The sequence below is a fragment of the Daktulosphaira vitifoliae genome, unplaced genomic scaffold (genome assembly GCF_025091365.1).
Source record: "Daktulosphaira vitifoliae isolate Bord-2020 unplaced genomic scaffold, ASM2509136v1 Scaffold_4, whole genome shotgun sequence".
Taxonomy (NCBI): domain Eukaryota; kingdom Metazoa; phylum Arthropoda; class Insecta; order Hemiptera; family Phylloxeridae; genus Daktulosphaira; species Daktulosphaira vitifoliae.
The window spans coordinates 21,821,624-21,845,545 of NW_026099575.1; the positions used below are offsets into that span (position 1 = coordinate 21,821,624).

The following is a 23,922-nucleotide window of genomic DNA, read 5'->3' on the forward strand; positions in this document are numbered from 1 at the left end:
CTAATATCAACGGTAAGAAATTGTTTGCATCACCTGCGTGGCCCTTTTCAAACAATGGTTTAAAAGTGTTAACAAATTTTTTACCTTATTTTTTCAACGATCCGTCTTTATATAAATGTACATCAGTTTCTGTTTGAACGAAACGCCCGGTTATACTCGTGCGGGTTAGATAACGTTCGTTTCTGGAGTATCTAAATCATGCAGGAGAAATAGAAGTAGGGAGTGAACTGTATAAATAAATAAAATGAATTTAGGAATATATAATAATCACTTGTATTAAAAATATATACCAAAATATTATATACATAAATGTTGTCAGATGGGGATACTTAATACAAATGCAACAAAAGAACAAACAATAAGATTAAAAATAAGACAAAACTATATGATTATTAAGTACTTATCGACACCGATGATGATGAATCGTTGATGTAAGTGGAAGGTGAATGAAGTCGTTGGTATGACAATTGACCAGGTAAAAATGTATTTTGGCGAACAGTACTTCAAATGTATGAATGAAATTCACGATGAGCATATCGCCAGGGCAATATACAATAACGCACAAAGGTGCGACAATCGCAAGGCGATTTATCATCGTTTTTAAACAACTACGTGCTCGAAAACACCGCAAAAATATCTAATAGGACGAGTTATGATTTAAATGAAACATAACTCATAAATCATGATTTATGAATGAGACAAGTTAAAATTCACAAAAAGGGGCCGACAATAACGTCCTCTTGTAATGCTTATTCAACAATTTCGATTAGATTTTTTTTGTTACGCGTGCAAATCCGATTCGGAGTAAACACTGGGTTTTTTCAAAAACAGTAAATCCACAAGACCCAAAGTCAGTGACAATTTTTTCTTTTACACATTGGTTAGATACGATTACATATATGTGATTGTATCCCACATTATTATTATAACGCTCACTAGGCTTATATCGTTGATACGTGTCAGTATTTCCGGAACACTTTCAAAAGTTTAGTTGAAAAAGTTAATTTTTTGTGAAAAAGTTGTCATTTTAAAACCCCCCCTTTGGGCAGGTCTAGGGTTAAATTTATAAAAAAAAATATACCAAATGATAGGTAAAGACATCAAGCATCTATATAAAAAAAAATTATATTGATTTGTTCATTTTTAAAAAAAGATGTGGCAGTTTTAAGAAAAGAATGTTTAAAAAATGACGAAATTACCCATATCTAAATTTTTAATTTATTTCAGAAATTTCTCCTATTTACGGGGAATGAAAGAAATTTTTTAAATTTCCGAAGGTAATGTCTTCGACTAGATACAATTTGTAATCTTTTGACGAATCGTTGAAAATTATCGGTTCGATGAAAGCTGAGAAAAAGTGGTTACAGATACAAAAAAAAAACACATCATAGTAAAATTAATATCTTCTGCAGATTTGCATCGAAGCTAAAAGAAAGATTTAAAAAAAAACTTAAAATTTATTTATAATCGTACAATAATATAAGGAATTATTTTATTTTTTATTACCAAACTAGACTCTAACAAAGACCTACAAGCCTTACGCGACTACTGTACTCTACTACTAGTACTCGGCCCTGTTGGTAGATCACAGATTTTGATTAGAGTACTCAGATATGCCAAGCACGATAAGTTTTTACACAAAAAGTAATACTTCAAAGTCAGTATAAATAAATATGGTGAACATTTAATTATTAATATGAGAATAATTAAATAAGGGCCAATAGTAAAATATAATAACTATAAGGTTGATAATATCATTAAATATTATTTAGTATCCAGCTCATAACAATAAAATAATAATAATTCAATTTTAACACTATCATTGGTATCAGCAATATTAAAAAAAACACAGCACAGTGGGGTCGCGGCATAGTGGAGACGTTGCATAGTTGGGTCCAGTATAGATTTAATCTGACAGTGATTAAAATCACAATTATAAGAAACGCTTCGATGCAAATTTAAAAATTACTTTTTCGACTTTAAAAAAGCAAAAAAAATTAATAAGTTTAATTTCTTGTGTCTTATGAACTTTATTCTATGTCAATTAAATTATAAAATATTCATGAAAGTCAGTGTATTGCCCTTATAAGATATTTTAAAATAAAATAAAATACAAAACCCAGGATTTTAACACAAAAATAACATATTTTTGAATACAGTAGCCATTTGTGCATAGAAGATAGGTCGTCTAAACAAATTTTTTTTTTTAATTTTATAGTACATAAAATAAGATTTAATTTGATATATGTTTAAAGGACGCAGTATTTCCGGAACATTTTCAAAAATTAAGTTGAAAAAGTTAGTTTTTGTAAAAAAGTTGCTATTTTAAATCCCCCCTGTGAGCAGAATAAGTGTTATATTTTCAAAAAAAATTATATCAAATGAAAGGAAAAACCTAAGGTTTCAATACAAAAAAATATTATTTTGATTTGTTAATATTTGAAAAAGTTATGGCAATTTTAAGTACAAAAAACATCCCGATAAAAGATGATTTTTATCGCAAACATTACATTTTTTTTTAAATTTCGACAGCCATTTGCACATAGAAGATAAGGTGTCGGGACAAATTTTTTTTTTTCATTTTATAGTACATAACATAAGCTTTAATTTAACATATGTTTAAAGGACGCAGTATTTCCGGAACATTTTCAAAAATTAAGTTGAAAAAGTTAGTTTTTGTAAAAAAGTTGCTATTTTAAATCCCCCCTGTGAGCAGAATAAGTGTTAGATTTTCAAAAAAAAATGATATCAAATGAAAGAAAATTACCTAAGGTTTCAATATAAAGAAATATTATTTTGATTAGTTAATATTTGAAAAAGTTATGGCAGTTTTAAGTACAAAAAACATCGTTATAAAAGGTGATTTTTATCGCAAATATTACATTTTTTTTATAATTTCGACTGCCATTTGCACATAGAAGATAAGGTGTCGGGACAAATTTTTTTTTTTCATTTTATAGTACATAAAAAAAGCTTTAATTTGATATATGTTTAAAGGACGCAGTATTTCCGGAACATTTTCAAAAATTCAGTTGAAAAAGTTCTATTTTTTATACAATGTTTCAAGTTTCGAACGCCCATTATATAAGGGGAAATTGTTCAATTTTAATAAAAAGTATATCAAATGAAAGAAGTACTTATAATGTGTTTAGAAAAAAAAAATTTGTGCTGATACACACATTTTTCGAAAAGTTATAGCAGTTTTAAGTCGAAAATTTAAAATCGAAAATTTTAATACAAAAATAGCATTTTTTTAACTACGACGGCCGTTTACATGCAGAAGACAAAGTGTGGGGACAAATTTTTTTTTCATTTTATAGTACATAAAATAAACTTTAATTTATTATATGTTTAAAGGACACAGTATTTCCGGAACATTTTCAAAAACTAAGTTGAAATAGTTAGTTTTTGTAAAAAAAGTTGTTATTTTAAATCACCCCAATGAGCAGGATAAGTGTTAGATTTTCAAAAAAATGATATCAAATGAAAGGATAATATCTAAGGTTTTAGTATAAAAAAAAAATTATGTTGATTTATGGATTTTTGAAAAAGTTATGGGAGTTTTAAGAAAAAAAATGACAAAATTTACCGATTTTTAAATTTGTAATTTTTTTAGATATTTCCCCCATTTGCGGGGAACGAGGGAAAATCATTCAATTTTTAAGGGTAATGTCTTCAACTAGATACGATTTGTGATCTTTTGACGTATTTTTGAAAGAAATCGGTCCAGTGAGAGCTGAGAAAAAGTGGCAACAGACATAAAAAAAAAAAAAAAAACACATCATAGTAAAATTAATACTTTCTCAACTTTGTATCGAAGCTAAAAAATTGTGGTATTATGTTATATGCTATAATGTGTTACTATAAAATGAAATGTCATAATTAGATCATACTCCAATGAAGTAATTATACTCTAAATGTTGAGATCAAATAATACAGATGATTAGAATAACAAATCCTATAACATAATATTTAAAGTGTTGAAATGTTATTATATCCCTACAAAAAAATAAAATACAAATGTGTTCAGTGTCATATGAACAAAACAAAAGAAAATCTTTTTCATACATCAAGAAATGCTGGCGATGCGGTCTCGAGTGCTGAGTGTCAAAAAAAAACCCAGAACCAACGGATTTCAACGAAATATCCAGAATACTTATCTTTTACTCATTTTCGCAATTTTTGTTCAAAATAATGTCGTTTTTTTTTCAAAAAAAAAATGTTTTTTGATATCAGACGTATATAGCCTAATTTTGTAAAGTATTGTTATGCAATACGATTTTAAAAGAATAGTGAATCTAGATTTTAAGCAGCTACTTCAGGATGGTGCTAACGTCATCTCGGGTGTACTAGGTAACTAAAATACCTCCTTATTTGCCACTACGTTTTACACTCTATTCAGCACATAAAAGGTTGTCTAGAATTAAAGAGCGCAATAATATTTAAAAATCTTTTAACAATTACATTAAACAATCTAATATTAAGTTTTATGAATATATTTAGCTAAACATGAAAATAAATAAAACTTATTCTGGGTCAAAATATTATAAATTATCTAAAAATAATTTTTAACATTTAGGCCAATATAAAAAAAAAACTAAGTTTTAGGAACAAAATATTTACTCAGACTGACGCAAATGATTAATAAAATGTGAACAAAATCTTAATAAAGTACTCTCGTTTTGAGTAAATAAATCTTTTTATGTCATGGAAAAGTAATCCAGCGTCTGTGATAAAATACCTACGATGCTGTATAATAACGTTAATAACACGTTATTTAGACTTGTAAAAGGCTGGTTTAAAATATTTTTAATATAATGGTTATATTAAATTCCCTAATAGGGAACACTAATTAGATGATTTTTCCTTTATTCATATATATGCAATATTTAATACATGTATTAATAATTATTCTACATCATCAATTTTATGTTCTTCTTTTTCTTCTACTTTTTTTTCTTCTTTTTCTTCTTCTTCTTCTTCTTTATTAACATTTTTTTCACTTTCGTTAGCTTTAGGCGCGTTATCTCTTTTTAGGAGTTCTGAAAGCAAATCCGAACCACTATTAATCGAATTGAGACGTTTCAAATAACCAGTATTACTGGAACTTGGTTTTTCTCCAGTTGATGGAAAGAATGATACACCATCTTAAACATAAAATTTAAGCAATTAACATTATACTCAGTTTGTCAATGCTTATAAAAAGTTATAAAACTTTACTTGGTAAATTATTATTCAGAAAATTGTAATAGTTTTGATGTATATAAAAATGTATCGCTTTAACTGTAAAGTGACTTCAACATTTTTATCCAAAGTTAGTCTTAGTGAAGGTTTAGGGCCTGCACACGTAACTTTATAAAATCACCCAAAATTAAGTCATGAGTGTTAAATAAAATAAACTGATAATAAAATAATAATTGGTAGTGAAATGATACCAACTTATCGAAAGTTTACTCGAAATTAGAATAGCTAATTCAGTTTAGTTTGCAATTGAATAAGAGAAAATTAGAACCCAATTCCTTACTTATTTTTTTGCAATGTATTAGTCGAAATAACTATTTAGATAAATTTGAAGTTATATATCACGTCGAGGTCACCAATTTGTAGTGTTTTGGTGTTTATATTTATTACAAAATACTACAATTAAAATTTATAATAATTAATAATTTTTAATAATGAAAAATGATTTTATACAACATAAAAAAAGAGCACAAATAAAAAGTGTCACTGGATTGACGAACAGCGCGAGAATAAAAAAAATACACGGAGTGTTATCGTACTGCAGTACATCTAAGATAAAACATATAAACATATATAAACGCATTCATTGTGACATGTTATTTAACATCTTTGTTAATCCCTACAAACTCTATATCTTCTAGGAGTGTGATTTATGTATTTATTTTATTTGTGTTTATTTGAATCGGTCATTTGAGAAACAACGTAAGTTTTTTTTTTATTAGCTTTTATTATAAAAATATTATAGCTCAACAAATACATAAGAATTAGAGGATATAGTATTAATTAGCGTTGTGAATTACAGAAATAATAAGTGTTTATTAGTATAACAAAAGTAAAGTATGTAAAATAAATTATAATATATAATAAGGTAGTTAAATAGTGCAACCACTAAAAAAATAATGCAAAGCATCAGAATATGGAAGATGAAAGTAACATTAGGAATGATGATGCGCATTGATGATAGCTTAAGAATCAGCAAACTCGTTACCGCGGATCCTGACATGGCTAGGAACCCAATGGAATTAAATTTCTTTACCAAAGGTTAAAATTTTGTGAATCAATGCTCTAACTGAAAGGAATATAATAGGAGTTAGAGAATCAAAGGGTTAGAATTAATAGCCAAAAGACAAGCTTGCGAATCTGAGCAGATGAGAAAAGAAGTATCTAGAGAAACAGAAATTTAGAGTAGTGCATTGACAATAGTAATGCATTTAGTAGTAAAAGAGAAGAAAGGGGATGCAGGTTAGTGGAAAAGGAGATATTAAGACTTGATATGTGATAAGAATAGCCTGTTTTGGATAATGAGGCAGACCCATTAGTAAAAATTAAATGAGAGTTGGGAAAGTTTGTAGAAATATAGTGAGAGAATAAATTATTAATGGTCAAAGGAAGGGATTATTGGTTATAAGGTGAGAAGCCTAGGAAATTAGTTGGAACATGAACAGTAGGTGTTTAATTACCTTTGCGATGAAGGCGGTTATTTTCATCCAACCAACCAATAAAAATATAATATCTTTGATTTTGGTTAGACGGTGCTTTTATTAAAACAACTATAGTGTTTATAACAACTCAAAAAAATACGACAGTAAAAGTAACTATATTTAGTATATTTTTATTAAGATAAAATAAACTACTCATCATATTATTCCAATAATAGTACTATAGCGAGTCTAAAAAACAAAACATCTGTAAAATAACCAACTAAGGCAACAGTTGTCGAATAATAACGGAATAACAGCAATGAAAAACAATTTTTCATACATGCATTAGATTACACAGGTAATAGTTGCCGATAAAGCGATAAAGCGATAAACAGAAAAACACAAACACTTAAAATTAACTATTTACAATAATTAATGACAAACACACGAGAAGGGAAGGGAAGACTACACAATGAGAGACGCGAGAAAAATTTAACGATATCAAAGATTAAATTACATTTTGTACACTGATTCATGAACAGTAGGGGTGATGATTAAGGACTTGTAAGGGTAGTCATAAATGGGGAGACGACTATAGGACTTTTGGATATGATTAGTGAGACGAGAAAACCATCTTAACTTAGTGTCTAAGTAAGTCCTAGATAAGTAACAGTATTATAGGGGGGTATTGAATAACCATCTAAAATGACAATGGGGATAGATTGAGGTATGTATTTTCTGGTAAAGATGATAAGTTGACTCTTTTTAGGAGCCGGGGTAAAGTAAGAAGAAAGGAGATTTTTGTAGAGTATGGACAAGGAGTCGTTGAGAATAGCTACGGTGTGATCAAGTGATCTATCAGAAGAAAAAAGGACAATATCATCAGCATAAAAGAGGGAGGAGAAACCGTGAGAGGAGAGGTCATTACTGATAGTGCTCATATATATATATATATTGAAAAGAATGGGACTAAGACAACTCCCTTGTGGAAGCTCGCGAAAAAAAGAACGAGAAATAAAAACCCCAGAAGGGGAGGGGAAGTGTAGGAAGCTATGAGAAAATAGTGAGGAAATGTAATTACAAAGAGAAGGGGTCGTTCAATGGCGTTTAAACATTTTAAAAGAATAGGTATATGGACTGAGTCAAATGCGCCCTTGATATCCATAAATATTGCTGGAAAGAATTTTTTTTTGCAAAAGGAAACAACGTAAGTTAAGTATATAAATAATAAAAATATTCTTGATATATCATAATTTTATAAAATAATTTTATTTTTGAATACCGTAAAAGGAATATATCGTTTTATATTCTAATTCTCATAATTACATACTTACGTTGATCTACAATTTTTAAAATACGTCCATCACATGATGGACAATTAGAAGCTCCTATTTTTACTTGATCAGCACAATCTTTACAAACACAATGTCCACATTCTTGAAAAGTCATAACGGGATCGCCTATAGAGCAATAGGGACATTGTTCTCCTACAACATTTATATGAGTTACATATAAATAAATACGTTAAAAAGTATAAATACTTTCATATTAAATATAAATTAAAAAACAAATGCTCGGAAAATTAATTAAATGAGTTATAGATAAGAGATTATATAGTAAAATGATCTATAATTATAAGATAATAACAGTACTAATAATAAACATTTAGAAAGAATAAAACATTACTATGGCTTCTTAGTATTCATGTATATCTATTACTACTAAAAGCTATACATTTTTAACGTTTCTTAAACATTTTCATAATTTTTCGTGAAAAATATATTTTTAAAAATTCATTAAAATTTAAATTGATTTTTTTCACTATATGATTATTTATTTATAATATTTGAAAAGTTGAATTTGTATAAAATAATTTGTAATTTAAAAAAATAAAAAACGATGGAACTCAAACTTTGAACTGAAATCAGCATGTATTAATTATATTGTGAGATTTATTTCGAATTTCGTAATTTTTTTACACGTATTAGAATAAAAAGGGTTTTGAACATTGTAAGAAATAAAAAAATAGGATGCTATTGTGTATTAGGAAGAAATACCTCATTTGGAAAAAACTTAAATTACTGAAAATGTTTTTCCAAGCCTACAAAAAAATTCATATATATTTGAGGTTTATGTAGGATACACTAAGACAGAAAAACGTCACCCTTATTAGTCTTTATATTAAATATAAATTTTAAATAAAGTTCAATGTAAAAAATTACGCTATAAATAAAAATGATTTTCTTCTTCTTTTTTTTTAAAAAATCGTCAAACATAATCGTCTTAAAATCAAAAATTTCCTCCTATCAATCTCTCATTAGTAGTTTATAACAAAAAAGGCTTCGTTAAAAATATTTTTTAATGAAGAGGTATCGACGTTAATAACTCTTCTAAATCTATTATGTCTAGAATATTTTTATTGAAACCACATATTTTAATACCGTGTTAATGTATTATCCTATAGTCATGAAATAGTAATAATTAGAAATTAAATAAATTTTGTTTTATAAATTGATACTTATTATATAACAAAATATTATTAGTAATTTTAATTTTAAATAATATAAAAATTGTTGTTTTCTTATCATTTTATGTAGATTTACCTAGGTAGTCTTTATTATAAATTCATTTTTTAAAATGATACGGTATCACGCCCTATATTAAATGGACATTAATGTAGTCTTTCTCCATTTTTATCAGCCGTCTACTTATTAGTACGGTAGTTGATGACATATCCCTTGCTTGTGTAGTATAAAAGCTTTTATGCCTCGACTGTTAGTCGCCTTATTATTGTTATCTTAGTTTCAGGAGATCTTCCTCTACGGATATATTCTCGACAACATAGTGTACCCGTCCTTACCTTAAGCGCCCAAGTCCGAAACCCAAATATACGATTATTACTCTGTTACACGATTCAGCTTTCTGTTAATTATATTAGTACTACTATTTAAAAATATTGTTAATATTACTGTAAAATTAAAAAATGTTAAAAATGTTTAACTCAAAAAGCCACAAAAAATACTAAAATAATATTAATTTTTTTATATAGCGTACACATATTTTGGGAACAATAGTAACACCATCATCACACTATATTATTAGTATTGTTTTTTTTTTTTTTTGTAAATGCCTTATTATGATAGTTAGTTCAAAAAAATTCTTTTTGGGAAAGTTACTAACAAAAATAAATCTTATTAATTTTAACATTCCAAAAAAATCTACTTTAGGCGTGTTATGGTGAATATCTTTAACCTTTAAAGTTCTCAATGTCTAAAATTATGTCCAAGGAATTTTTTTTGTGAACTTTCACAATTTTTGATATAATTATACATAATTTATGAGACCAAATTACTAAATTCGTTAATTTATCCGAAAATCTTTTTAAAAAAATTTTATAAAACATTTAGTATTTATGTAAAATAAATTAAAAAACTAATTTGTTTTACATAATTATTGTTTTGTTATCTTGTACTTTCGAATCAAGTTTCGATAAATATAAAGTTTCAATTCAATTTTACTTACTCTTTTTTTTCTTTTCAGTTTTTTTATCAACTTGACTGATGACCTCTAATTGAGGTATAGGAAGCTTTTCTGAAATAAAATACAAAGAAAATTATATAACATTATGTTAACCTTTTTTGTTCATGATAAACAATAATAAATACATTTTATGTATAAAAAAAAATCGAAGATAAATTAATTTTTCGTTTTATAATTTATATAATTGTAATTTATTTCTATGACACAAAATATTAATTAATATATTTGGGATTTTCGTTAAAATTAAAATGCATGTATCATACATTTATGTATGAAAACAAAAATGTTAGCTATATTTTTTACCTTTTATCTAACTTTTTTAAAAATATATATTACCATTTATAACTTTATTTCAATTAAATTAAATTTTATTATATTAGTAAAATTACCAATTCTTCTAAATTTTTCAATGTTTGTTTGACATTTTATACAATTTTCTGTTTGATTTTTGCCGAATTCTTTTAAACATTCATTACAGATATTATGCCTACAAGTTTCCAATCTAATCGATGGCTCTCTTTCAGAACAACTTACACACTTGTTACTTAAAAAATTATTAAGCAAGCAATCTGAAAAAATCAATTAGTTCATTTTTTAATTATTTTCATAATTCCATATCATTAAATAAAAAGTTCCATGTCAACATTTCATGATTACAAAAGAAAGCATTTTTAATGTTTATATGCTTGTATCTTATTGTAATTGTACTTCAGTGACAATTTTTTAGTGAAATATTCAAATTATATAATGGATGTATAATATTAATGATATAGTCATCAATGCATGAATGAATATGTGAAAAATAAAAGAGTTCAGAATTTTACTTATAGAGCTATAAAGTACACACAGGGTTTTTGGTTTATCATAAACTACTAGATTATTCGCAAAATAAATACAATAAAATTTTTAATTATATATATTTCTCGACTTATCAGCTATTAATTAATATTTAGTATCATTCATCATTGCAATATGTATTATAACTTATAGGGGTATCAAATAATTTTTTTTAAATGATAACATATATTTATAACTAGTTTATAAAATAAGAAATTATCTAATTATAAAACTTTAAACGTAGCAATCATCATACATAAAATGGAGCATTTTGTTTGTAAAATTCTAAATTAATCAATCATTCAAAATTTACAGAATTTACAACAAATTCGGTGACATATAGACTAGTAAGAAGTAAAATAAGGACGTTCCAATTTTACCTCTAACTAGAGTACCCCACTTCATCATAAAGAACATACATGCTTTTAATCATTGTCGAATAAAAAAGGTATTTAAATAGTATTTATCATAAAAATTTAAATAATTTTTAGGAGTTTTAGATAAGAGTGGCTGACCCCAAGTAGTTGGGATTAAGGCGAGGAAGAAGAAAACATAAGCTTTAATTTAAGATATATATATAAGTGTCAGTATTTCCGGAACACTTCCAAAAATTAAGTTGAAAAAGTTTTACTTTCTATTTACATTTTTATGTTTTGAACCCCCCTGCATAAAGGGAAAAGGTCCGATTTAAAAAAAAACTTTGTCAAATAAAAGAGGTATATAAATATTATTTCTCATAAAAAAATTATATTGATCCATACATTTTTCAAATAGTTGTAGCATAATAAAATTAAAAATGTAAAATACAAAATCGAAAATTTTCACACAAAAATAGAATTCGGTAGCCAGTTTCACCGTCAACACAAAATAAAGTTCCGAAATTTTTTTTTTCCATGATAAAGTATATTACATTAGCTTTAATTTAAGATATATAAAAAAGTGTCAGTATTTCCGGAACACTTTCAAAAATTAAGTTGAAAAAGTTAATTTTTTGTGAAAAAGTTGTCATTTTAAAACACCTGTGGGCAGGTCTAGGATCAAACTTTTAAAGAAAATATATCAAATAATATGTAAAGACATTAAGCATCTATAAAAAAAAATAATATTGATTTGTTCATTTTTGAAAAAGTTATGGCAATTTTAAGTAAAAAAATTGAAAAAATTTCGAAAATTAGCGATTTTTAAATTTGTAATTTTTTTGGAGGTTTTCCCCATTTACGGGAAACGAGGGAAATTTTTTCAAATTTTGAGGGTAATGTCTTTGACTTGATACGATTTGGAATCTTTTGACGTATCGTTGAAAAAAATCGGTTTTGTGATAGCTGAGAAAAAGTTGTAATAGACAAAAAATAAAAAAAAAAAACACATCATACTAAAATTAATACCTTCTCAGCTTTGAAGCTAAAAATTATTTTAATAATCAGATGATAACGCGGAATTTAGCTAATTACCATTAATTAATGATAATTTAATTGACATTTGATTAAAAAATTTGGATCATATAATATAATACAAACAAGGATACTTAAGATTTTATTTTTATAATCAGAAAAATAATTTAAGTCAAATATGTTGAGATTGCCTACATTCCCTTAGATTATTGAAAAACTACCTCATCAACATTTTTTTTCTGCATTTTAAATTCCATTAACTTTTTATAAAAACACTGATTCTAATGAAATTTATATCTGGTATACTAGAGACAACAATTTTTTTAATGTGCTTTTCATGAAAAACTAATAAAAATCTTAAGGATTTGGATGAATTTTTGAAAATGCTTCGCAACGCCTGACAACTTTAACTTATATAAAATTAAAGCCATTGAAGTATACTAATATGTTAATAAAAAATTGTCCAAATATTTGTTCTATCAGAAATTGGTCGTCAAGTTAAAAAAATTGACTCTATTTAAAAAATAAATAAATTTATTTTATAATTGAAGAAAAATAAAAATATGTTCAAAAGTTATAAACGTTGTTAGCTAAATTTGAGACAGGAAGTATAAACTGGGACGAAGTGTGGGTTATGTTTTTTTAATCATTACGCATATTTCTGTCGTGCTACTCCTCCCGCTCATGTATTAAAATAGTTACCTGAACTTTTAAAGGACAGTAAGGCAATGACTTCGAATTATAATAATATTAGTGAGATATATTATTAATATTAAAGTACGCATTATGATTACAATATTATTCAAAGCGTTAAATATAGAATTGGTAAAGATTTCTGATTATTGTAGTTAAATTTCTAAAGTTAGTGAAAAGTATAATTTTTACATTTATTTTTACATTATTTTGTCACATCAAACGACGGTATTTATTTTTAAGAAAAATATAGAAGAGAATGCAACTTGATCACGTTAAATATGTGTTTTATATACTATAATCAATCATATAAGTAAATAATAAAATAAATGCTCTAAAAGCACAATATTTTAATTGCTTCTTTTGTCTTTACAATGTATATTCCGGGGTTAACACAATTGTTTACTCTTTTCTGCGTTTCCTCTTTATTATTTTATGTGAAAACTACTCAAATTTTCTTATTTATTATATTGATTAATAAAAATCTACTCTTTTTTTTTTAACTTGTCTTTACCATAATTATTTTCCATTGGCCACCCGTATCGTAAATCTCTTATTGATGTGATATACCATATCGTCTATACACACACTAGCAGTTCTCATATCATCCTCAATTATATTAAACTTCAGTCTATTTTCTTTCATTTTATCCACGATCACTTAGCCATCATCATCCATCTATGCATTCTCAACTCTGCTACATTCAATTTATGCTCTATCAATCGCTCAACACTCCTATACACAGATATACAACAGTTGGTCTCACTTCAGTCTTATAGAACTTGCCTATTATTGTCTTATTAGGATTGTCTTATCGCTTTTCTCAACTTGATAGCACTCAAACCTCTATATTCCTTCCTAAAGAACGATTTATTGAGATATAATAAATGTGTTGAATTTAAAATTATACAAACTAGAGTAATCATCTCTTAAGTCAAAAATCATGTAATTTTTGATAAACATGATTTTTTTTTTCATTCGTTTCAAAAAAGTATTTGAGCGTTTTACAACAGTTATTTTTATCACTTATATACAGATAAATATTTATCTAAAAAGTGCCTCCACTCCACTACGTTGAATCATAACTGATCATAACAGTTTTATTTAATTATAAAATGTATTTAATGTGTGTAATTTATGAAGCCTAAATAATTTTATTAATAGATATCATTTAATACGATTAAATCAAAAATAAAAAGTTCATTATTATTACATACCTTGAAATATAGAGTCCATCATTGGCATATTCATCTTTGGTAAATTCAACATTGGGTTTTCTGAAATATACAATTTATATTATTACATATTAATTATATAATTTTTTATTTTCATTTAAGATGATAATTCGTTTTTATTAAAATGGTTAAGTAATCGCGTAAATATTTATTATTTTATTTTATCATTAAGTAAAATTATTATTTTATTAAGATTTTTGTAAACCGAAAATGTGTTGTTATTAAAATACATTATAAGACGTTAATATATTTTAATTGTTACAAATCACGATTATTACATATACCGACCAAAAATATCATCATCTGGTGATTTCATCAAATCTTCGAAGAAGTCTAAATAAAACAATAATATTGAAATTAGTTGTATTTAAATATCAATATTAACACTAACATGATATTTTGTTCTTAAAACACTATCGAGATTTCTAAAACTCATGAAGTGTATTAACCAATTTCTCACTTTTTAAGAGAGCAAAATTGAATTTATATTTTCCATTAAAACTCATAAAAAATTGTATTTGTTACCTTCCAATACCTTTAATGGTATACCATTTTTATATTAAAAAATATTTTATATGATGATTAAAATTTGCAAATAATAGAAAGTTTAGTTGATACGTTTCTTTAATTCCAGTCTCTCGTTATATGATTTAAGATTATTTTTCTTATGCATGATTTCATATTGATAATTATATTTTACTAACCGTCAGATGAGGTATCATTATCAGGAGCATTTAATAATAAATCATCTTCTGAAACAGTTATTTATTTTTGGTAAAATAGTTACAATTAAATATAAAAATTATTCTAAGTGATATAAAAAACCCTAATTAAAGTCAATATGATTCTTATCACTATTTTAAAAGCATACCATCAATGTCACTAATGCTAGGACTGCCATTTACTAAAGAATCAAAAATATTAATTAAATTAATGCTTTGTTGTTAATTTTTTAAAAAAAAATTAGTACAATATATAATACCTATATTATTAACCAAAATGAAAGTTAGAACGATAATCGATGAAGTGTTCATGTTCTAAAAATTATTTGAGTAAGTTAATTAGGCAATTAGTTAAAATATTAATTAATAACTTACATTAAAAAATAATTCCTTTAGTATAATCACTGCAAATTTAACAATAAAAAAAAAACAAATTTTAATTGTATTTATATATTTTAAATAATTTTTTCGTTATAGCTTTTAACATTTATAATAATAATTAATGTCATTTTCTTTTAAAGCAAATACATATAGTGTAAATAATGAAATGAACAAATAATTTTATCATAAAAAAAAACTATTAAAACAATATATTTATACGAAATTCAATTTATTGCCTTAAAAATTCATCATTTATTTTTCAAAAATAGATAATAAAGTGTTCTTAATGAAGTAAAGAGTAATAAAAAAATGCAATTTATAAGTCAAATAAATCAAAATGTATTAAAAAAAAATATAGGTTATTGAAAAATACATTTGCAAAAACGGTTAATAAAATTTTAAATCAAAATTAACATTTCTAAGAAGTTCATAATACAGAAAATTAAATAATAAAATAACATTAATTAACAAAATAGTATTTTTTTAATAATCTCAGAAAAAAATACACTTTTCTAATAAAATTATTGGAGCTGTTTCAAATGATAATTGGTTTTTTTCTATATCCTCTAAGTATTAAGATAATTAGTAAATTGAGTAAATATACATAAAAAAAGACCTTTTAAGACCCAAGGTTATTAATTATTTTGATTTTTAATTTGTCAATAATAATGGGAAAATTCGATTTTTAATGTCAAATTTGACCTAATTTTTTGTTTTTAAAAGCTGATTTTTATGAAAATTTGTAAAAAAAAAAATTTTATTGTAATTTTTTAATATTAATGCGAAGCTGAAAAGGTATTAATTGATTATGATGCGTTTTTTTTTGTGTCTTTTACCACTTTTTCTCAGCTCTCACCGAACCGATTTCTTACAATGATACGTCAAAAGATCACAAATCGTATCTAGTCAAAGATATTACCCTCAAAAATTGAAAAAAATTCCCTCGTTCCACGTAAATGGGAGAAATCTCCAAAAAAAAATTTTTTAATTCTTTTTTATATAGATGCATGATATTATTACCTTTCATTTGGTATATTTTTTTTATATCTGCCCACAGGAAGGGATTTAAAATGACAACTTTTTCACAAAAAATTAATTTTTTCAACTTCACTTTTGAAATGTTCAGGGAAGTCTGACACTTTTATATATATCTTAAATTAAAGATAATGTAATATACTTTATCATGACAAAAAAAATTTCGGACTTTATTTTATCTTCACGGTGAAAATGGCTACCAAATGCTATTTTTGTGTGAAAATTCTCGATTTTATTTTTTACATTTTTATCTTTATAATGCCATAACTTATTGAAAAGTGTATAGATCAACATAATTTTTTTATAAGAATTAATATTTATATCCCTTTTTAATTTGACATACTTTATCTTAATCAGGATATAAATAAGGAAATAGCAGATCATGTAGACCATATCCCTTAATACAGGGGGGCTTTAAAACATAAAAATGATTAGTGAAAGTAGAAACTTTTCAACTTAATTTTTGAAAGTGTTCCGGAAATACTGATACTTTTATATATATCTTAAATTAAAGCTAATGTAATATACTTTATCATGGAAAAAAAAATTTCGGACTTTATTTTATCTTCACGGTGAAAATGGCTACCAAATGCTATTATTGTGTGAAAATTCTCGATTTTATTTTTTACATTTTTAACATTATAATGCTATAACTAATTGAAAAGTGTATGGATCAACATATTTTTTTTTTGAGAAATATTATTTTTTAATATTCCCTTTTTCATTCGACATACTTTATCTTAATCAGGATATTAATAAGGAACTAGCAGATCATGTAACTTTTAGAATAATACACCAATTTTTTAAAATTAAACACTTTCTAAAGATTTGCATTAGAGTTTTTTTTTTTTTGATAGTGATTGTAATCACTTTTAGATATCATTATACTTGATCCAACTATGCCACGTCACCACTGTGCTGGGTTTTTTATAGATACGTTTGGTATTTACCTATTATTTAGTATTTATATTTTTTTGATAATCTGACCCTTTACCTGACCACAGGGTTGGATTCAAAATGACAACTTTTTCACATAAAAATTGCTTTTACAATTTAACTTATGAAAGTGTTAAGGAAATACTGACACTTTTATATATATATATATCTAAATTAAACATTTTGTCTTATGCTTAAACATTAGAATAAAAATATAAGCTAGTTCAAATTGCCATTTTTATTCACCAAACAAATGAGACCCTCGGTTGACGTGTTGATAATACCTATGTATTTTACGCTAGAAATACGAAGTTAGGACCCCAAATTTTGCAATTTTTTTGCATTAAATGAGATTTTTAACTAATTTAGTATCAGAATTTCAATGAATATCAAGGACCCTATCACTGTAATCCCACCTCGTAAGAAGAAATTTCTTGTTTATATTAAAATTGGTATTGACCAACCTAACGCTAGTAAAAAAACAAAAATATTAAAATTATTTTACTACGTGATTTGTTTTTATGGCTGTCATGTATTTACTCCGCTCTCTTTTGACCTATTCTTTTCAACATCAAGTGATTATAATTCGTATCTAGTTAAAGCGATTACCAAAAATTTAATCAAAATTTTAAAAATTTCCGCTTTATCAAATCAAAATTTTCTTAGCCCACATTTTCCATACAGTCAATTAAAATCTTTCATTTATTATGTTTTTTAAAGTATTTATTGTATTACAATACATATTTTTTTATATGTGAATACTCATATTTTACTGATTAGAAATAAGATAAAAAATTAGTAATCATAGAAAAAGTCTAATTGCAGATTTGAAAACAATGCAAAAAGTTGATTTAGACAATTTTTTAATAATAAGTTTGATTCTGATGAAAGTTCCTTGTACATTAATAACAAAATAATTATTTTGAAAATCATTGCATCAAGCCCTTTAAATTTTTATACGCGTGCTTTGTAGAATTAACAAAATGTACAACTAATCAGGATATAATTAAGGAAATTTAGAATTCATATTGTTACTTCTTAATTGTTATAGTGTTGATATTGCTATTGTAATTATCAAACAATTTCTTAGAATTCAACACTTGATTAGACTATAATAGGTAGTATTATTTTCTTAAATTTACGCTTAATTTAATAACTGTAATAAATATTTTTCATGTATTATACTTATAAGTCATAAAAATTTTAATCAGAAAATAAATTAAAAATTATAAATTGATATTGAAATGAATCAATTATTTCTTCTTAGAGTTATACAAAATGTTTTGCATCATATTTGCACCAAAGCATATCTATGATAGTAATTTTAATCACTGTCAGATATCATTTATAATTGTCTGGACTATGCTACGTACATTCTGTGATGCGACCCCACTGTGCTACCGTTTTTTTTTTTATTGAACATGAAAATTTAAAACTAACATCATTGAATAGGACATTTTACAAGCAGTTTATGTGACGTTAAAAATGGTTTTGTTTAGATTTATATGTAGCCACGAACTTATGTAATTACAGTAAATTGTTGCAGAAAAATCAATGTTCTGTTAGTTATAATTATTTATTTATATGTTAATTAATTATTTTAATATTAATATTGGTTATCAGTTCTATGGAAATCTTGGTGAATGAAAAATTATACAATTTAAAACTGAAGAACTTTATTAATTTTTTTAATTATTTAAAAACAAAAGAAAAAAACCTAGGTTAAAATTAAATCCAATAACACAAGAGGATAAAATAAAAAAAAATCCTTCAATATTAACAACTTTTTATTATGATCATTGGAAAATTCAAATATTTATTTAAATTTAATCATTTTTATGTTTGATTATTGGGTCATTTAGAAATAATTAATATATTTTAATGTATAAAAAGTCATAAAATTATGCTTAATAATAATTATAATATAACATAATATGCGATTTTTATTAAATGAAGTATATCATTTTATATAAAGTTATACGTATTGTGTATTGACTTTTAAGTTGGATATACGTTTAATGCATTAAAGTTATCTGTTTTAAAATTTTATCTTTTTAATAAAAACATGTAGTTCTAAAAATATTGTATAAAAATTACATTAATTCAGTATACTTTCGTGTTGTACTAATTAGTAATACTATTAAATCTAGAAACGAAAAAAAAACAAATTTCAGATTAAAAATCAGCAAATTGTTTAGAGATGCATATTCTTGTCTCTGATAAAAATTCCATATTGAATGAGTGTAATTACTAAAAATAATAATAAACAAAGTATTTTTTTCTGAGGTTTTTGAAAATCCAATAATAATGTTGGAATTTATAAGTAATATAATTAGTATTGTTAGAGTTCACATTTTTAATAGAAGTTATTTAGATTATATTTGTACTAGGTGATATTTAAAGAATTATTTTTGTATGACATAATAATGGTTTTTTAACATAAAAATATTCTAGCTAAATTTTTTTTTAAAAATACAATAGATATCATTTTCCTATTATTAACTTAAAATTTAACTTGGGTTAAAAATTTCCCATATTAAATTAAATTATATTATAAGAAAATTTTTATAGTTTTAAAATTAATTACTAAAAACATTATATTAAAACACTTTAATGTATACTTATTAAACATTTAATTTTAACGTATGGTAAAATAAAAAAATATGTGTAATATATAAATACTTCCCATGTCATTAGATATATTTAACTGAATTCAAGAAATTCTCCAAAATTAAATAAGTACCAAGACAAATGATTAATTTGAAATATACCATATGCCAGTTTCAATATTTAAACACAATTTTCGAATAAAAAAATTATTCATCTATTTATATAATTATCAAAAAAACATAAATATCTTTTATACAGACAAAATATTTTATACATTTTTTGTGAAATGTTACAATAATTCATGAAGAATAGATTTTATAAAATTTTGAAATCCTATAAACATCATAGGACTGAAACAACGTTTTGGTCAAATACTTTGACTTTTAAATATTTAACTAAGCTTTTTAGATGATTTAGCAAAAAGTGAGGAAGTTTTCATTTTACAATAAGTTCGAATAAAATAAAAAAATTTACATTGTAATAAATTAGAAACGTTTTGATATGGTAAAAACATTAGCTTCGTAAAATTGTACAGATATTAGATAGATATAAAAGATGCTGCAATAAATTTGATTTATGATTAATGAATTTGATATTTGAAAAACTAAATTGATAAGCATTAACTATTTTCTAAATTTATCCTAACCCAATATTTTTGTCCACCTTTAAATATATAATGTTTTTTTTATTTATACATTATTAGTATAATTAATTATAGACGTTAAATTGTCGTAGTTAATTTTTGTATTGCATATTTTTGTAATAACAGCTATGATGTGTTTTTTTTTTTTTTTGTGTCTGTTACCACTTTTTCTCAGCTCTCACCGAACCGATTTCTTTCAATGATACGTCAAAAGATCACAAACCGTATCTAATCGAAGACATTACCATAAAAGATTAAAAAAATTTCCCTCGTTCCCCGTAAATGGGGGAAACCTTCAAAAAAAATTACAAATTTAATAATCGTTAATTTTCGAAATTTTCGAAATTTTTAGCTTAGATGCGAAGCTGAGAAGGTATTAATTTTACTATGTGTTTTTTTTTTTATCTGTTACTACTTTTTTTCAGCTCTCACCGAACGGATTTCTTTCAACGATACGTCAAAAGATTCCAAATCGTATCTAGTTAAAGAAATTACCCTCAAAAATTGAAAAAATTTCCCTCGTTTCACGTAAATGGGGGAAACCTCCAAAAAAATTACAAATTTAAAAATCGCTAATTTTCGAAATTTTCGAAATTTTTTTTACTTAAAACTGCCATAACTTTTTCAAAAATGAACAAATCAATATTATTTTTTTTATAGATGCTTAATGTCTTTACCTATCATTTGATATATATTTTTTAAAAATTTGACCCTATACCTGCCCACAGGTGGTGTTTTAAAATGACAACTTTTTCACAAAAAATTAACTTTTTCAACTTAATTTTTGAAAGTGTTCCGGAAATACTGACACTTTTTTATATATCTTAAATTAAAGCTAACGTAATATACTTTATCATGGAAAAAAAAAATTTCGGAACTTTATTTTGTGTTGACGGTGAAAATGGCTACCAAATGCTATTTTTGTGTGAAAATTCTCGATTTTTTATTTTACATTTTTAACTTTATTATGCTATAACTTTTTGAAAAATGTATAGATCAATACAATTTTTTCATGAAAAGTAGTATTTATATACATTTTTCATTCGACATACTGTTTTTTTAAATCGGACCATTTCCCTTAATACAGGGGGGGTTTAAAACATAAAAATGCATATAGAAAGTAGAACTTTTTCAACTTGACTTTTGAAAATGTTCAAGATAGTCTGACACATTTAAATATATCTAAAATTAAAGCTAATGTAATATACTTTAATTTGAAAAAAAAAATTTGACCTCTGAACTTGTCTTCATGGTGAAAACGGCTATCGAATGCTATTTTCGTGTGAAAGTTCTCGATTTTATTTTTTATATTATATTTAACTTTATAATGCTATAACTTATTGAAAAGTGTATGTATCCACACAATTTTTTTATGAGAAATAATATATTTTAATAATCCCATTTTAATTCGACATACTTTATCTTAATCAGGGATATTAATAAGGAATTAGCAGATCATGTAACTTTTGGAATAATCCACCAATTTTTTAAAATTACACACTATCTAAAGATTTACATTAGAGCTTTTTTTTTTTTTGATAGTGATTGCAATCACTTTCAGATATCATTATACTTGATCCAACTATGCCACGTCATTACTGTGCCGCGACCCCCCTGTACTGGGTTTTTTTTTAATGGCAATGTATTCAAACACGATTTTAAACCAGCTGTGTAATTTTTTGAAATACTAATATATTAAGTACCATTGTACTCCCAAAATATGATGACATTATGAAGTATAATGTATTAATAAAAAAATCAGTATAAATCTGAAATAATTCGTAGTGTGAATTTAATTGCAGAAATATTAGTAATTTTAATTAAAAACTATGGCTTAACCTTGAATCCCAGTAGTATCACATAAACGGGTATTAGAGATAACGAAAAGTTATGATAAAATTTATCAAAACTTATTAAAATCTGTTTAATAAATAATGAATGTTTCAAAATGACTTTGAATAATTTTAAAATTTTCTTTGACATAGCCTCATACAAATAAACTAATTTTAATTGGTGTAATTGCAAAAATATAATAAAGTTATTGAGTAACTATTCTTTGTAGAACAGAGAACAACTAAACAAATAGTAATGTCATGAGTTTTTCACATTATATGTTAAATTTAAACTTTTACTCATTCTTGATTCAACTATTTTGTTCTTCGTCGGTTAATTATTATTTCTATTAAGTAATTGAACTTATAATTTATCATCAGCCGTTGGTAGCTAGAATATTTCTTTTGGGAAAGACAAACCCTTCTTTTAAATATACTTATTGCATTGACATAAAAATCTGCAAAAATTATCTCTGAAAATATTTATAACAAATAATTAAATATTTTGTAATATTATTTTTTATAATAAGGGCGATTAAGTTGGGGAACTTACCCTATTTTTTTTTGATAATCTGACCCTATACTTGCCCATAGGAATGGATTCAAAATGACAACTTTTTCACATAAAAATTTACTTTTTCAACTTAAATTTTGAAAATGTTTGACCTCTGAACTTGTCTTCTGGTGAAAATGACTACCAAATGAATTTTCGTGTGAAAATTCTCGATTTTATTTTTTATATTTTTAACATTATAATGCTATAACTTTTCGGAAAATGTATGGATCAGTAAATTTTTTTTTTTATAGACGCTTGATGTCTTTACATATCATTTGGCATTAATTTTATATAAATCTAATTCTTTATCTGCCCACAGGGGGGGATTTAAAATTACAACTTTTTCACAAAAAAATAACTCTTTCAACTTAACTTTTAAAGAAGTTCCGGAAATACTGACAGTTTTATATATATCTTAAATTAAAGTTTATGTAATATACTTTATTATAGAAAAATAAAATTTCGGACTTTATTTTGTTTTTATGGTGAAAACTGATGTCAAAAATAATAAAAAAAGTACGATTTTTGTAAAAAAATTCTTTATTATATTTTAAACTTTATAATGCTATAATTTTTTGAAAAATATATGGATCAATACATTTTTTTTTTAATAGATATATTAGGTCTTTACCTATCAATTGGGTATATATATTTTTTTAATCTGACCCATGACTTGCCCACATAGAGAAAGACAACTTATCACAAAAGTTTAATTTTTCAACATAACTTTTGAAAGTGTTTCGGAATACTGTATAGTTCATACAGATAATAAAAGTAACGGAGTTGTCAGCTTATCATTGCTATACTATTGATCGACCATTGTGTCACAAGTATTGATAGGTAATATAA

General features: G+C 24.8%; 1 protein-coding gene across 1 annotated transcript in view; it reads right to left on the reverse strand.

Moving 5' to 3' along the window:
• Nucleotides 1-4,852: 4,852 nt before the first annotated feature.
• The window catches only part of LOC126904707 (uncharacterized), a 21,002-nt gene continuing 1,932 nt past the window's right edge, over nt 4,853-23,922 (reverse strand). Inside the window, exons 2-11 of the mRNA XM_050683930.1 lie at nt 15,456-15,507; nt 15,341-15,395; nt 15,230-15,262; nt 15,063-15,110; nt 14,647-14,691; nt 14,341-14,400; nt 10,592-10,771; nt 10,185-10,253; nt 7,997-8,149; nt 4,853-5,147 (exon numbers count right to left, since the gene is read on the reverse strand). Coding sequence (XP_050539887.1) covers nt 4,909-5,147; nt 7,997-8,149; nt 10,185-10,253; nt 10,592-10,771; nt 14,341-14,400; nt 14,647-14,691; nt 15,063-15,110; nt 15,230-15,262; nt 15,341-15,392 — 879 coding nt within the window. The 5' untranslated portion in view covers nt 15,393-15,395; nt 15,456-15,507 and the 3' untranslated portion in view covers nt 4,853-4,908. The remainder of the gene's footprint in view (nt 5,148-7,996; nt 8,150-10,184; nt 10,254-10,591; nt 10,772-14,340; nt 14,401-14,646; nt 14,692-15,062; nt 15,111-15,229; nt 15,263-15,340; nt 15,396-15,455; nt 15,508-23,922) is intronic.